Source organism: Mustela lutreola, chromosome 11 (assembly GCF_030435805.1).
Source record: "Mustela lutreola isolate mMusLut2 chromosome 11, mMusLut2.pri, whole genome shotgun sequence".
Classification (NCBI taxonomy): Eukaryota; Metazoa; Chordata; class Mammalia; order Carnivora; family Mustelidae; genus Mustela; species Mustela lutreola.
Genome location: NC_081300.1, coordinates 50,168,814 through 50,185,428, shown reverse-complemented (window position 1 = coordinate 50,185,428; position 16,615 = coordinate 50,168,814). Strand labels below are relative to the sequence as shown.

General features: G+C 37.5%; 1 protein-coding gene across 3 annotated transcripts in view; it reads left to right on the top strand.

The window, feature by feature from the left end:
- YES1 (YES proto-oncogene 1, Src family tyrosine kinase) overlaps positions 1-6,352 on the top strand; it is a 66,265-nt gene extending 59,913 nt beyond the window's left edge. For all 3 annotated transcript variants that reach the window (XM_059139249.1, XM_059139248.1, XM_059139250.1), the window contains 3 exons: positions 631-784; positions 2,133-2,264; positions 3,195-6,352. In XM_059139249.1, the coding sequence (XP_058995232.1) occupies positions 631-784; positions 2,133-2,264; positions 3,195-3,403 (495 nt within the window). In that variant the 3' untranslated portion in view covers positions 3,404-6,352. The remainder of the gene's footprint in view (positions 1-630; positions 785-2,132; positions 2,265-3,194) is intronic.
- The last annotated feature ends 10,263 nt before the right edge of the window (positions 6,353-16,615 follow it).

Below are 16,615 nucleotides of genomic sequence, written 5' to 3'. Positions count from 1 at the left end.
TTTTGAATTTTAAATTACCATGTACGAGCAATTTTATATATTAAAAAATTTTTTTATTTAAGTATAGTTGACACAGTGTTATGTTAGTTTTAGGTATATAGTGTAGTGATCCAACAAGTCTATACTTTATACTGTGTTCGCAAATGTTGCATACCATCTGTCACCATATGATGTTATTACAGCATCATTGACTGTATTCTCTATGCTGTGCCTTTTAGTCCCCTGAGTTTTAGTTTTTAAATGTGAGTAAAAACTATTAACAGTTTCTGTTCAGAAATGTGGGAGATGTTCGAGGAGCCTTTGATTGGCTTTAGTCGACATGTCAGTTCTAAGACTGCTTTCTTGGTGAGCATTCAGATGTCCACAGACTCTCAGTTTAGAGAAGCTTTATACCAAGAAACTGCCCATGTGAGGATTTGGCATATGCCAAGCCTAGTCCATGGTCCTGTGTTCAAGCCTCTTAAACACGACAGTAGAGTTCAGCAAACCATTTTTGTGAAGGGCCATATAAATATTTTAGGCTTTGTGAGCCATATGCATCTCTTGTTTCTTCTCCTGTTCTCCCTTTTCTGATTCCCCCCTCCCTCCTTCCCTTTGTATCATATGTGTTTGTTTGTTTTCCTTTTCAAGATTGCTGATGGTATGGCGTATATTGAAAGAATGAATTATATTCACCGAGATCTTCGGGCTGCTAATATTCTTGTAGGAGAAAATCTTGTTTGCAAAATAGCAGATTTTGGTTTAGCAAGGTTAATTGAAGACAATGAATATACAGCAAGACAAGGTAAGATTACTTTTTTTTTTTTTTTAAGATTTTATTTATTTATTTGACAGACAGAGATCACAAGTAGGCAGAGAGGCAGGCAGAGAGGCAGGAGGAAGCAGGCTTCCCGCTGAGCAGAGAGCTTGCTTGATCCCAGGACCCTGAGACCATGACCCGAGCCAAAGATAGAGGCTTAACCCACTGAGTCACCCAGGCGCCCCTATTTAAAGAACTATTTTATATTGTTGTGTATATACATAAGTATATAAGACACCTGTAATCTTATTTCCACTCTAAATGTCTAAGCTTCACAAAGGCTGTGTTTTTATGTCTCCCATAATGATTAGCAAATGCCTTGTGCATAAGAAACATACACTAAATATTTGAGTAAATATAGGCTTTTAAAATTAGAATTCAACAGAATGGGCCATCATCAACGAACAGTTAAGTATAGCCAATAGGTGCTAGACTTCCTTAAAGTTACAGATCCTATAATCATGTTTTTAGTTGCTTATCAGACTTTCTGCCTTTGTGGGTTTTTTTGTTTTTTGTTTTGTTTTTGTCTTTTAAGTAGACCTCATGCCCAGCATGGAGCTCGGTATGGGGCCTAAACTGATGACCCTGAGATCAAGACCTGAGCTGAGATCAAGAGTCAGGTGCTTAATTGACTAAGTCACCCAGGCCCCCTTCTACCTCTATTTTCTTGAACAATTTTCTGTCCCCACCAACATTTCTTTTTCTTTCTTTCTTTCTTTCTTTCCTTTTTTTAAAAAAATATTTTATTTATTTATTTGACAGACAAGATCACAAGTAGGCAGAAAGGCAGGCAGAGAGAGAGGAAGGGAAGCAGGCTCCCTGCGGAGCAGAGAGCCCGATGCGGGAGCTCAATCCCAGGACCTTGGGATCATGACCTGAGCCGAAGGCAGAGGCTTTAACCCACCGAGGTGCCCCAACATTTCTTTTTCTTATGTCACTGGTTTATGAAAAAGAAATGTGATTTATTGTAGTATGAATTCAAATTTTAAAGAATTTTTCCCATGTATCTTGTACTTTTGAAGACTCTGACATTGATGACACATACAATGAAGATATTGACTAAAGATTAATCCTGCTTATGCCATATTTATAAAAATATATATATTTTTAAAGATTTTATTTATTTATTTGAGAGAGGGAACACAAGCCGAGGGAGGCAGAAAGAGGAGGAGGACAGAGAAGGAGGAGCAGGGAGCCCAAGGTGGGATTCAGTCCCAGGACCCTGGGACATGACCTGAACCAAAGACAAACGCTTAACTGACTGAACTGCCCACGTGCCCCCAAAATAGATTTTAATGAACAATTTACTTAAGCAAGATTGTCATTATTTTAGGTGCAAAGTTTCCAATCAAATGGACAGCTCCCGAGGCTGCACTATATGGTCGATTTACAATAAAGTCTGATGTATGGTCATTTGGTATTCTACAGACAGAGCTGGTAACAAAGGGCAGAGTGCCATATCCAGGTAAGTTGACATTTCATTTTAGCTCTTTGTTATCCCAAGACCCTTCACTAGAGTTTATTAGGAGCAAAAGCTGTAAGGGGAAGAAAAACTTTTATTTGTTCTCTTTTTTCCCTTCCCTCCCTTTCTTCCTCTCATTATTTTGGCATTGGATAGACTGCAGCCTTTGAGAATCATGATTCTTGAGATAGGGCAAACACACGAGGTGTGACCCATATTCACCTCAGCTTTCTCAAGACATTTTCCAAATGGGCCTTTTATTTCTACTATTCTCTCAGATAATAAGCATATCTTAAATATCCTGGGTCATCTCCCCAGCAACCTCCTTCCCTCCCCAATAATTGAGGGTCTGCTTAGCCTATCATAACACAGGGTGAGCTACTAATGGAAACAGGATTACAAAGAAATACAAGAAAGAAATTGTATATAATTACTTGAAGAAAGGCAAACAGGTGATACTAGATAAGGAAACTTTCAGGGAAGTGCGTTGATATAGTTTCATAGTTAATATATTTGGCAAAACCAGGACCAGAACTTTCTTCTGAATTTGTTTGGAAGTTCTTCCATACATTATCTTGCCACTGTCACTCATTAACCCAAATTTGGCCCTTGTGAACTTTTAATATCAGAAAGGATCAGTACTTCAAAGTAGTACTCTAAATTCTCATTAATCAAATGGGGTTGGGTTTTGAAGGCATAGGGTTAAAATTAAGGTTTTAGGTGGAATGAAAAACAATTAGACATGTTGAAACAGATTAGCATTTTCTAAGCATTTGATATACTTGACATTTAGAATTTTTTGTTGTTGTTGAAAGTATTCTTTCACTTGATAAACTTACTATACCTTGAGTCAGTTAGTGGCTAGGAGATTTGTTCTGTCTTGCTAGTGGTGTTAGGGATCACTTTTTCTAATGTCTGAATCTTGTATGTTAGGTATGGTAAACCGTGAAGTGCTAGAGCAGGTGGAACGAGGATACAGGATGCCTTGCCCTCAGGGCTGCCCAGAATCCCTACATGAATTGATGAACCTTTGTTGGAAGAAGGACCCTGATGAAAGACCAACATTTGAATATATTCAGTCCTTCTTGGAAGACTACTTCACTGCTACAGAGCCACAGTACCAGCCAGGAGAAAATTTATAATCCAAGTAGCCTTTTATATGCACACATCTGCCAAAATGTAAAGAACTTGTGTAGACTTCCTTACTTTACATACAGGAATCAAAAGAAGAAAGTTTTCTTCACTCTGCATGTTTTTAATGGTAAACTGGAATTCCAGATACGGTTGCACAAACTGCTTTTTTTTCCCCAAGTGTTAAACTCTAAAATACCAATGATGAATTTTCCAACTTATTTCAGGGTCCAAAGAAAGTACAGTTAATGATACTGATGACCGTGTGAGTGATAGCATGACCATGAAGAACAACAAGGCTGCTTCTTTATAAATCACTTCCTTTCTTTTATTCCCCAAACTCAGAGTCGTTAAGAGGAAAGTGTGTATCATTATAGATAAAACTTGGGAGATAAAAACAGGTATACCATAATAAAATTTAAAGTCAAGGAACTTTATAGGACCAAACAATTCCATTCCAGTTTTTAAAGATGTCTTTCATTCATTGTTCTCACAAGCTTTTTCGAAGTTGAACAGTTAGTATACAATCTTATTAATATCTACCTTCTTTTGCATGGAAATGCACCAGGTTTTTAGAAGCAAAAAGGAATATAAACAGCATCTAAAACTTGATTAAATGTTAGACGACAGTAGTGACATTTGAAAGTATAATGCACTATGTTAATACTCATACTCATGGAACTGGAAAGTAGAAGTTTTTCACTTTGATTAATCATTTTCTGAATAGCTCAGTTTAGAATAATGAAGGTAACTAGAAAGTGAGTTAATCTTTTATAAGGTTGTATTGATTTTCTTTAAGGCACTATATAATTGAAGTTGTGCTGTCCAATCCAAGGGAAAATCTTTTAATATTTAGATAACATGAAAAAATAAGACCCGATATTTAAACAGTCCTTTTGAAAAAGTAGACTGGTACTGTGAGATATTTCTAGTATGAACTTACGGTGATGAGTGCCACAAATATGAAATATCACTAGATCAGGGACTTGAATGCACTTTTGCTATTCCTGAATATAGACTGACAGAGAAGAAAATATTTAAAAGAAATATGAGAAAAGAAAATGTGAAAATTTTATAGGTAGAGGGATGGAATGTTATGCTTAATGTTCATGTTAAAGAGTGATAAATGGCTTTGCTGGCACTCACAGCTCTTCACTCACCTGTTCTGAGATTTTAAGAGTTCCAAGGTATGTCTGAAACTAATCTTTCTTAACGTAAACACTAAATGAGCGTTCAGCCTCAAATAGCTAAGTTAAGGCTTCCCACTAATTCCAGTGATAGAGCTTTTATGTGAAACATTTTTAGAACTCCAGTTTTCAAATCTGTGTTTAAATCTATATTAACTTTTAAAATATACTTAATGGTGATCATTTTTTTCCCTTTTTAGAATTTAGTTGATTTGGGGAGGAAAACTTACTGAGAATAATAGAAGCAGTGGAAAGGGAGGGACAGGTTTTTTGCCCAAAGTGTAGAAGTGAAACTCAAAAGTTTTATGACTGACTCAAAAAGAAATTCCAAAATAGGAATTTAAATAGCATCATTACTGGCTTAAGTGTAGCAAAGGAACTGAATCTGACAAATAAAAGTATTTATGTTTTAAAATATTCTCCTTTATAGTCACACTTTTAAAGCAATACATCAGGTTCCCATATTTTAGAATTGTAATTCTTATTTTTCTGATCAATCTAGTAAGATCAGTGAGCTTTGTTGTATACTTGCTCTATTCACAACCCCTAACCCCAAGTTCCACTGTAACCTTGAAAACCAACAGTCCCTGTAATTATGATTTTTAACTACCATCACTTATATGATTTCATCATTAAGTTTAAAATTCTGTGCCATGGTAACTGTATTGAAATTCAGACAATTTTAAAACGTGACAAATGAGCTTCATTTAGGTTGGTCATAGCTCTGGTACTAAAAGTTGTGGAGGTTTCTAATGTTTACGTAACCTGTTTAGTATTCAGTCTCTCTTCCAAGAGTCTTCCTAGGACTCCTGTCATCATTTACCCAGAACATCTACAACCTGGGATGTCAAATTTTTAAAGGGCTTTATGGGAACTATGGTATTATAATTTTTTAAGCATTTAAAAAAGGATAACAAAATTATGTACTAATTGTGTTCAGAAAAATAAGTCAGGAAAAGTTGATGGTATTCATTAGGTTTTAACTAAATGGAGCAGTTCCTTATATCAATTGTATAGTAAGGAAATAAAACACTAACTTAATGTGTATTCAGTTTAAATGGTTCTGTATTTTTAAATTGCCAAGAGAAATAAAGAACTTTGTACATTTGAAGATTTTTTTTTCCAGCAGCTTTTCATCTTCAGTGTCTTAATGTGGAATTCAACCCTCACCAGAAAAGGAAGTTGACAAAAACAACCTTTATAGCACAAACACTTTTTTTAATGAATAATGGTAGCCTAAAATGTAATATTTTTATAAGGTATTATAATATTGTTTTGTGGATAATTGAAATAAAAATTCTCATTGAATGCACCCATTTATCTTTCCAGCCACTATTCATATTTTCTCATCAGTTTTTTAAAAAATCGGTATTATAGCATATTCTGAATTTGTTCTTCCATTAGGAAAAAAGTGTTCAGTTATAACTCTTGAGCAGAGTTGAATCAATTCTTTATTAAATTCAGATCATTATTGAACTCATTCTGTGTGTTTAATCCCATGTCAGGTGAGTGACAATTTTATAAGTTTTTTGTCTTTTGGGTTTTTTTAATTATACCAGCAACTATAGTTAAATGTATTGTATAGCAAAACCTAGGTAGTTTGAGTGAAGCTATTCACAGTGAATATGTGTGAAGGATATAAAATAAAATGACCACTTTTGACCATAATGGACTTAATTTTCTAAAAATTAAAAATATGTGAGCCTTACTTCTGTGTGTATTTTACTCTTCTATTATAGGTGTAATGAAAATAAAATTATACTAAATTATGAATGGCCAATCTAAAGCATTTATTTCCAATAAGGTCGTATCATTTTCTTTTACCATTATCTAAAATAATCAGCTTTATTTTTCCCTGATGATTTCAGAACAGTACATTTAACCAACAAAAACATCATTTAGTAAACATTTGTTTAGTATTTTTATACAGTGTAGTAATAGTTCCTCAGTTTAAGAATGTTTTTCTAGTTTGCTGTTTGCCTTTTAATTTTACATGTAATTATTTCTCAATTAAGTTGTACATTTGTATGTTGTAAAATCTCCTTTATTATACTTAAAAAGCCTTTTACATCCCAAGATTAAATAATCATCTTCTCTGTTATATTTTATGCTTTCCTTTTTTACATTTCTCTTTAAGTTATCTTTATCTTTTAAGTTATCTAGGTATAAAATGTGATTTAAGGGTCTAGTGTAATTTTGTCCCATATAGTTAATTTTCCCAGCACCATTTATTGGTTAATCCGTTCCCATTCCATTAGTTTGGGTTCTTTACTTTTATTATGCACATACCTACACATACCAGCTTTGTTCAATTAACTTGCTATTCTTCCATCAAAATAACACTTTGAATTGCCAGTCACTTGACAATGCATTTTAATAATTGAACAAGTTGTCTTTGGTATTCCTTTTTTGAGGCAAATCCTTGATGAAGTTGAGACTTTATTTTTTGTATTACCCCAAAATTCAAGTGATGTTTAGGTTTACATTATGCTTATAACTTGGAAAGAATTAATATCTTTAAAATCCATCTTCCTAGCCCATTTATGCAAATCTTCATTTACATCTCTTAGTAAAGTTCTTCTCTAAGACTTTTCTCTATGGAATTTGAAAGCTGAGTTTCATCTCATCTCATTATTCTGCTCTAAAGATGTCACCCCAGTCACTGCTGGAGACCCCTGGGGTCTCCACTGGGGAGACCCTCTTTGTTACAAAAGAAACCAACTTGTAGACATGAGGAAAATTGTGCCCCAGTAGCATTTATTTCCCTAAAATCAGCTCTTCTCCAGCCCTTCCTCCAGTTTTTCCTTTTCCTTTTTTTTTTTTTTTTTTTTTGTTTAAATGGCATCAAGTTGCGTTTCTGTCACCAGCAACCACAGTCCTGATTAATTAACGTTTAAATTGTCAATACAGAAAGGAATATTTATTAAAGTAAGCTGCTCATATATCGCTTCATCTGTTGGCCCCTCCACATCCACTCTGCTGACTGGATTCCTTCATTTTGGAGTCCTGTTGGGGTAAGCCAGAGAGGAGCTCTAGCAGAAAATGGGACGAAACCGACAAGGGCAAAGTATTTCCCTATTTCCTCCTTTTGAGGTTGGATTGCCTATGTCCTTCAACCAAAGGTTCCTTTCAATATACCTCTTTTTCTTTTGGAGGAGTGATAACAGCTCTCATCCCTTATCTTTTCTGTTTAGGGGTAAGGTGCTTCTAATTTTGTTACTGCATTAATCCTGTGATTCCCTTATTCTGCCTGCCATTTTGTAAATATCTTTGATTCTTCTTAATTTGTGCTGTTTCCAGCTGGGACTCTGACTGATATTCCTCATGCTACTAATAACTGTAAAGTTTTTTTCCGGCGAGATAAACACAACACCAGGCAAAGTGGGTGCAAGGCAAGATTTATTAAAAACACTCTCCGTCGAAGTTTCAGGGCTCAGGAGAAGGGGAGCCAGGAAAGTTGCGCCAGAAGGAGTTGGGCACCCTCTGGCGAGCTTCCGCGACTCTGGAAAGCGGAGTGGCGGAAGTCGCGCCCAAGGCAGGGAGGAGGGGACTTTTAAGGGGTCTTGAGGGGAGCTCAGGGGTCTTTTGGCAAGTTTCCCTTACTTGGATATTTCGTCTGCTGGTCAGGGTCCCATTGGTCCGCTGGAGCCTGGGGCGGGGGTCTCAGATTCCTGCTTGTCAGGGTCCCATTGGTCCATGGGAACCTGGGCCGGAGGGTCTCAGATTCCTGCTTGGGCCTTTGTTCTCCTGTCCGAGCTCAGGTCTTGTGGCGGGAACTTTTGCCATCTTAAGTAGCCCTTTCTGCCAGCCCAACAATAACTATCAGTAGAAAATAACAAACTTACATTATTGCATCAAAGTGACAGTTTATACAAAATAGTAACATTATTGGTAACAGCAACTTACAGCATCAAGTGTAAAATTACTGTAAGATCTTATTCTTTAATTGAGGTACAGTTAACAGACAACATGTTTCAGATGTACAGTATAATGATTTAGTATTTGTATGTTTTTGTAAAATCACAGTAAGTCTAGTAACATCTGTCAACAATATGTAGTTACAGAGTATTTTTTCTTCTGATCAGAACTTTGAAGATCTCTCTTAACAACTCTCAGATATGCAATGTGGTATTAACTTTTGTTGCCAAGCTGAACATTACATCCTGATGACTTATTTTATAACTGGAAGTTTGTATCTTTTCGACTTTCCTCACCCATTTCTATCCCCCACCTCTGGCAACCACCTGTCTGTTCTCTGTATCTGAACTTGGTTTATTTATTTGCTTTTTTGGTTCCACCTATAAGTAAGATCACATAGTATTTCTCTTTGTCTGACTTATTTCACTTAACAAAGGCCCATCCATGTTGTCTTGACTGGAAAAATGTCTTTCATTCCTTTGAGAGAATAACATAAAATGTATATATACACACATTTTATGTATCCATTCATCCATCAATGGACACAGGTTGTTTCCACATCTTGGTTATTCTAAATGCTGCAATGAATATAGGAATGCTTATACTTTTTTTGTGTGTTAATGCTTTTATTTTCTTCAGATAAATACCCAGAAGTGTAATTGCTGGGTCATATGGTAGTTCTGTTTTTAGTTTTTTGAGGCACCTCAAATTTTGAGGCACCAAAAAATTCCATAGTGGCTGCACCAACTTACATTCCCACAAACAGTGTATAAAGGTTCCCTTTTCTCCACATCCTTGCCAACACTTGTTACTTCTTGTCTTGTTAGTAGCTATTTTATCAGGTGTGAGGTGATGTCTCCTGCTTCCATTTGCCATTTCTCTGATGATTAGTGATGTTGAGCATCTTTTCATGTGCTTATTGGCTATCTCTCTATATATATCTTCTTTGGGAAAAAATGACTATTCAGAACTACCCTTTTTAATTAGATTATTTGTGGTTTTTTGTTTTGTTTTGTTACTAAGTTGTAAGATTTCTTGGGGCACCTGGGTGACTCAGCTGCTAAGCGTCTGCCTTAGGCTCGGATCATGATCCCAGGGTCCTGGGATAGAGCTCCACATTGGGCTCCCTGCTTGGGAAGCCTGCTTCTCCCTGTCACACTCCCCTTGCTTGTGTTCCCTCCCTTGCTGTCTCTCTCTCCCTCTGTGTCAAATAAATAAATAAAATCTTTTGAAAAGGGATGCCTGGGTGGTTCAGTTGGTTAAGCATCTGCCTTCAGTTCAAGTCATGATCTCAGGGTCCTGGGATTGAGTCCCACATCGGGCTCCCTGCTGGGGCGGAGGGGAGCCTGCTTCTTCCTCTCCTCCCCACTTATGCTCTCTAGCTATCTCTGTCTCTCTCTCTCAAATAAATAAAATTTGGGGGAAAAAAGTTGTAGGATTTCTTTATGTTTTGGATATTAATCTCTTATTGGATATATGACTTAAAAGTAATTTCTTCCATTCCGTAGGTTTCCTTTTCATTTTGTTGATGATTCTTTCTTGAATGAGCTTTGGTGTTTGTTCATAATCTTCCCTTATTATCCTTTTTTTTTTTTAAGATATTATTTATTTGTCAGAAAGAGAGAGAGAGAAAGCACACAAGCAGGCAGAGGCAGAGAGAGAGGCAGGCTCCCTGCTGAGCAAGGAGCTGATGTGGGACTCGATCCCAGGACCCTGGGATCATGACCTGAGCCGAAGGCAGCGGCTTAACCCACTGAGCCACCCAGGTGTCCCCCTTATTATCCTTTTAATGTTTATATGATCTGTATGGATACCCTCCAGTTTTATTCCTGATTTTGGTAATTTGTGTCTTCCCCTTTTTTCTCATTAGTATAGCTTGTGGTTTATCAGTTTTAGTGATTTTTCTCAAAGAAGCAGCATTGTATTTCATTGATTGGTTCCACTTTGTATGAATGCACATGAGTGTGTTCTACTTCATTGATTTCTGATCTTTACTAATCCATCCTTTTGGGTTTTATTTGCTTTATTATTTTAGTGGTGTAGATCCTGTTCTTTTTCTAGTTTTTTTAAGATGGAAGCTTAGGTCATTGATTGGACATTTTTCATCTTTTCTGATCTGTGCATTTAATGCAGTACATTTTCCTTTAAATACTGCTTTAACTGCCTCCCATATATTTTGATATGTTGTGTTTTTATCATAATTTAGTTCAAAATATTTCCTAATTTCCAAGTTCTTTTTTGACCCACGTGGTATTTATATATATGTTGTTTAATTGTTAAGTATTTGGGGATTTTCCAGATATTTTTCTTTTTTTCTTTTTTTTCCTTTTCAAGATTTTATTTATTTATTTGACAGGAGTAGCAAGAGAGTATAAGCAGGGGGAGCAGCAGGCAGAAGGAGAGGGAGAAGCAGGTTCCCTGCTGAGCAAAGAGCCCTATGCAGGGCTCAATCCCAGGACCCTGGGATCATGCCCTGAGCTGAAGGCAGAGGCTTAACTGACTGAAGCACCCAGGTGCCCTCAGATATTTTTCTTTTATTAATTATAGTTTATTTCTGTTTTGGTGAAAAAACATTCTTTTTATAATTTTAGCCTTCTTAAGTGTATTAATTATATTAAAATTCTGTTTTGTTGCCCAGAATATTCTGCCTTGATGAATGTTCCACGAGTACTTGAAAATATTATGCATCTTGGCTTTTGTTAGCTGGAGTTTTCAGGAAAAGGGTCAGTTTGGTCAGGTCAATTGTGTTGCTTAATCTTATGTATTCATATTGCTTTTCTGCCTATTCTTTCTATCAATTACTGAGAGGAATGTTAGAATCCTCACTATACTGGTAGATTTTTTTACTTTTCCTTTTAGTTCAGGCTGTTTATGTATTATGAAGCCCTTATTAGGTCCATTTCCATTTAGGATTGTTGTGCTCATGATAAATTGACCATTTTATTGTCATTAAATGTCTCTCTTTGTCCCTGGTAATATTCTTTAGCTAAAACCAAATTTCCATCTAGTATCATTTCCCTTCTCCTTAAGAGCTCCTTTTACTATTTCTAGGTGCACAGATCTGATAGCACTGCATTTAAAATTTTTGACTTCTTTTTTGAAATATGTTTTAGCTCAGTTAAGAATTCTTGATTGACAGTTTTCTGTAGTACTTTACAGAAGTTTCTTCACTGTCTTCTAACTTGGATTATTTCTGTCAAAAAGTCTGTTGCTCTCAACTTTATTCTTCTATATGTAAAGGGTTTTTTTTCTCCCCCTCTGTATTTTAAAAATATAGTCTCTTAATTCTTGGTTTTCAACAGTTTATTTATGATATGCCTTTGCACAACTTTCTTTTTTTTTAAAAGATTTTATTTATTTATTTGACAGAGAGAAATCACAAGTAGATGGAGAAGCAGGCAGAGAGAGAGAGGGAAGCAGGCTCCCTGCCGAGCAGAGAGCCCGATGCGGGACTCGATCGCAGGACCCTGAGATCATGACCTGAGCCGAAGGCAGCAGCTTAACCCACTGAGCCACCCAGGCGCACCTTTGCACAACTTTCTTAAAGATTATTCTACTTAGGATTCTTTGAGATTCCTAATTCAGTGGGTTTACAGTTTTATCAAAGTTGGAAAATTTGGGCCTATTATTTCTCAACTTTTTTTTTAAAAGATTTTATTTTATTTATTTGACAAACAGAGATCACAAGTAGATGGAGGGGCAGGCAGAGAGATAGGAGGAAGCAGGCTCCCTGCTAAGCAGAGAGCCCAGTGCAGGGCTCGATCCCAGGACCCTGGGATCATGACCCAAGCTGAAGGCAGAGGCTTTAACCCACTGAGCCACCCAGGTGCCCCACAACTTGTTTTTTTATTCACTTCTTCTGGGGACTTCAGATACATGTATGTCAGGCCATTTAATATTGTCTCACGGGTCATTGTTGCTCTATTTTTTTTTTTTTTCTGTTTAATCTTTGTGCTTCATTCTGGATAGTTTCTTTTGCTTTGTCTTTATATTCACTAATCTTTTCTTTGTAGTGTCTATTCTTTCAATCCCATGCAGTATATATTTTTTATCTCAGAAATTCTAGCTTTAATTTTTTTTTTATGTCTTTCATATCTCTCTTCATTATGCTTACATTTCCCTCTACCATCTTGAAGATTTTTTATCTGGATGTTAGCACTATTGGGTCGGTTTTTATTATTTTATTAAACTTTCTCCTGTATGGATGATGTGTTTCTATTTTTATATATGCCTGGTGATTTTGATTTTGTGCTAAACACTGTACATTATAGTTTCGGGTTGCTGAAATTTTTTAAAAAATTATTTTAAATAATGTTGAATGTTGATTTCCTGCTCATTTTCTGATCTGGCTGGTGGGGTCAGGAATTTTTCTAAGCCCTGTTCAACCTTTGGGGATTGTTTTGTCTATTCCTTACTTGGAATCAATTGGCTCCTTTCAAGATTTACATTAAAGGTCTGTTAGGTGCAAAGCAATCTTTAATCTTAGAAGACTTTATCTCTACCTTGCTGAGGATTCTACCTAGTGTTCCATGTATTGTTGCCAAGAATAGACAGTTAGGAACATGTAACTACTTCTAACCCTGTGCAACTGCCAATAATTTTTTTTTTTTTAAGATTTTATTTCAGGGGCACCTGGGTGGCTCAGTGGGTTAAAGCCTCTGCCTTCAGCTTGGGTCATGATCCCAGGGTCCTGGGATCGAGCCCTGAGTCAGGCTCTCTGCTCAGCGGGGAGCCTGCTTCCTCCTCTCACTCTGCCTGCCTCTCTGCCTGCTTGTGATCTCTTTCTGTCAAATACATAAATAAAATCTTTTAAAAAAAATTTTTTTATTTGAGAGAGAGCATGCGAGATAGCATGAGCAGGGGAAGGTGAGAGGGAGAAGCAGACTCCCTGTTGAGCCTGATGTGTTAAGAGGCTCAATCCTAGGATCCTGAGATCATGACCTGAGACAAAGGCAGACGCTTAACTGACTTGAGTTACCCAGGTGCCTCTGACCAAGATTTTCTTGCCTGTTCCTTTTTAGTAGCTCTTCTCAAATTTGAGTAGTTTACTCTTATTCATGTGTCTATCAGTGCTCAACCAAATATTTGAAGGGGTCCTTCTGTTCTCTGCCTTTCAGACTATAGCCACATTGGCCTCCGCTAATACAAATAAATACTCATTTTTGTCACCTCAACACAGTAACACTGCAGGGCTCTGTTTGGCTCTCCCCCTACCTATGCCCCTTGCACTGTAACCTATAGATAGTTGGTACAATTGCTCTCTCGAAGATCAATCTTGGTCCATGTCTGAAGTCCTTTCAAATATTTGAGCTGGTTTTCTGGCTAAGATGGTAGAATAAATCCTGTCCTTGTTACTTTATTTTTCCTAGAAGTAACAGACCTATTAGTTGTAGTGATTTTTTTTTAAAGGGTCGTTAATTAGAGGGCAACATTTAGAATGTCTGGGTAGGCCTGCCCTGGTATAATAAGCTGATAACAGTACTAACAGTTTTCCAAAGTTCCCAGTTTGCTTTGGGAGAGTCCTAGATGGAATCTGGGGGCTGGTGAGGAAATAAGCAGATCCTAAAGTAAACCCTGATCACCACAAGGGCAACAGAAATGGAGTCGTTTATTCTGAAATGTACCCCTGGGATCCAGCCCTGAACATGATTTTGAAAGGTCAGAAGGGACACAAGCCACCTCACCTAGAAGAAAAGTTACACACGTGGGGCCATTTGTCCCTCTCTTCCATAACCACCAGACAGAGGGCATCAAGTCCTAGCTTCCCAGAAAGGCAGAATGTGATGCTCAACAATAAATATTAATGGACATATGAACACTAATGTGAAGAAAACCACCATAAAGGAAAGAAATCAACAACCAAAAACTAACACCTAAGGAACCAAGCTGAATGGAGGCAACTAATGAAAACTTTATTTTGAGATGTTTCAGCCATTTTTTTCAAAAGGTATGAAGGTACACCAGTCTCCTCATCTGTGGTTTTGCTTTCCCTGATTTCAGTCGCCTGTGTGGTTAGCCTGCTGACCAGAAGGAGATGGTCTTCCTGATGAATCCTCAGAAGTTCAGTAGCCTAACACTGCGAATTCACCTCATGTCATCATGTAGACATTTTATCTCACAGAATCACAAGGAGGGTGAGTACAGTACAAAAAAATTTTTTTAAAGATTTTATTTATTCATTTGGCAGCACAGGTAGGCAGAGGCTTCTCGCTGAGCAGAGAGCCCGATGTGGGGCTTAGTCCCAGACCCTAAGACCAGGATCCGAGCCAAGGCAGAGGCTTAACCCACTGAGCCATCAGGCACCCTTACAAAAAGATTTTTTGAGAGACCACAGTCACTTAACTTTTATTTAGTATATTGATATAATTGTTTTGTTATTATTAATCTCTTACTGTGCCCAATTTATAAATTAAACTATCATAGGTAAGCATGTATATATAAAAAAAAGTATATCTTAAGATTTGGTACTAAGTGTGGTTTCAGTCATCCATGGTGGGGGTGGGGGTGGTCGTGAAATGTGACCCCTGCTGATAAGAGGGGACAACTGTATTATGAAAAGAAAATTTGGAAGTTTAAAATGGAATGAAAAAAAACCCTCAACACCAAAGGAAAAAAATTGGGGTAAGTAGAAGAACATAGTTGGAGATCAAATCTGAGTTGGAATAATAAGCCAAAAATATACCCAGAATTCAGTACAAAAGAACAGAGTAAAAAATATATATATTTTTAAGTGTGGATAATAGATCTAGAAGTTCAGTATCAATCCAGTTAAGTTCCAGATGGGGGAGAAAAAAGCCAAAAGAATGAACTAATGAAAGAAATAGAGCAAATTTTTCCAGCAAATTTTTGCTTCTGGTTGAAAGGATCCCTCAATTGTAGAACAGAATTTTTAAATTAATCATAAACACAAATAATGATATTTTAAAGCCATAAAGAGAACATCCAACCTTTATCTAGAGGGGCTTGAAACCCCAGCTTATTCTTAAAGAATGGAACTCAGGGGTGCCTGGGTGGCTCTGTAGGGTAAGGATTGGACTTTGGATTTCAGCTCAGGTCATGATCTCAGGGCTGTGAGATGGAGCCCCATGTCTGGCTTCACACCCAAGGTGGAGCCTGCTTAAGCTTCTCTCCCTCTCCCTTTGCCCTTCCCACACTCCTCTCTTCCTTTGGGGGGAAGGAAGGGGGACTTAACCTTAAGTATTAATTTGAACTAAGACTTTTATATAATAAAACCAGCATTCAAATCCAGAAGAAAAAGACATCTTCAGAATACGAAGTACTCAGAATTTATTAACCAGGCCACAGACCCATTCTGAAAAAGTAAATTGAGCATATATTCCAGACACACACACACACTGTGGGTAGAGCAGGACAGGGAAAGACAAAGTCTCTTTCATATTAACACTTGAATTTCAGACTTCCCTTGGAAAATGAGAACATAAGCAATCCAGGGCTCTGATTCCCACTGGACCACTATAAGCTGGAGTTAACTGGCTACTGCTTTCAAAGAGTTACGGTCCTTAGCTACTGTCCCAGTGGCCTATTACTTCACTCTTTATTTGCTGTTGGTGCCCACCCAGCCTCCACAGGCATTTTAGTTGACCTTCTAAGCCTTAAGCCTAAGGAATTCATCCAGCAGGGTTATATGCATCCTTGAGGAGCAGAGGTGATGTGGGCATTCCTGAAAATATCCCTGCCATACCCAAAGAAACACGTTGATAGAATAGCATCTATAGCAGTGCTTCCCAGACATTTCATTTATTCTTCAAAGCATTCCCCAAAAGTAGGAACTGAAAGGGGGTGTGCTGTCCTTCAAAGCCAAGGATCAATGTGCCTTCTAATCCATAGCTTCCACCAAGTTCCCCCTTCAACAGTCCTTGCAGTCCAGAAGACGCAGCCCAGTATTTGCAGCCGGAACACTCCGCCACTAACTTTAACTTGCTGTGTGGCCTCAAACAAGTCACTCGATCTCTCTGAATCTCATTTCTACCAATAAAATGAAAATGACCTTGCAGAGCTGCAGCGAATCCGCGCCAGGGCCGGTAGCACGGGGTTGCAGACGCCACGGGGAGCCGTCCCGTGGAGCCCGGAGCCCGGCCTGCCCCTGGGGTCCCGTAG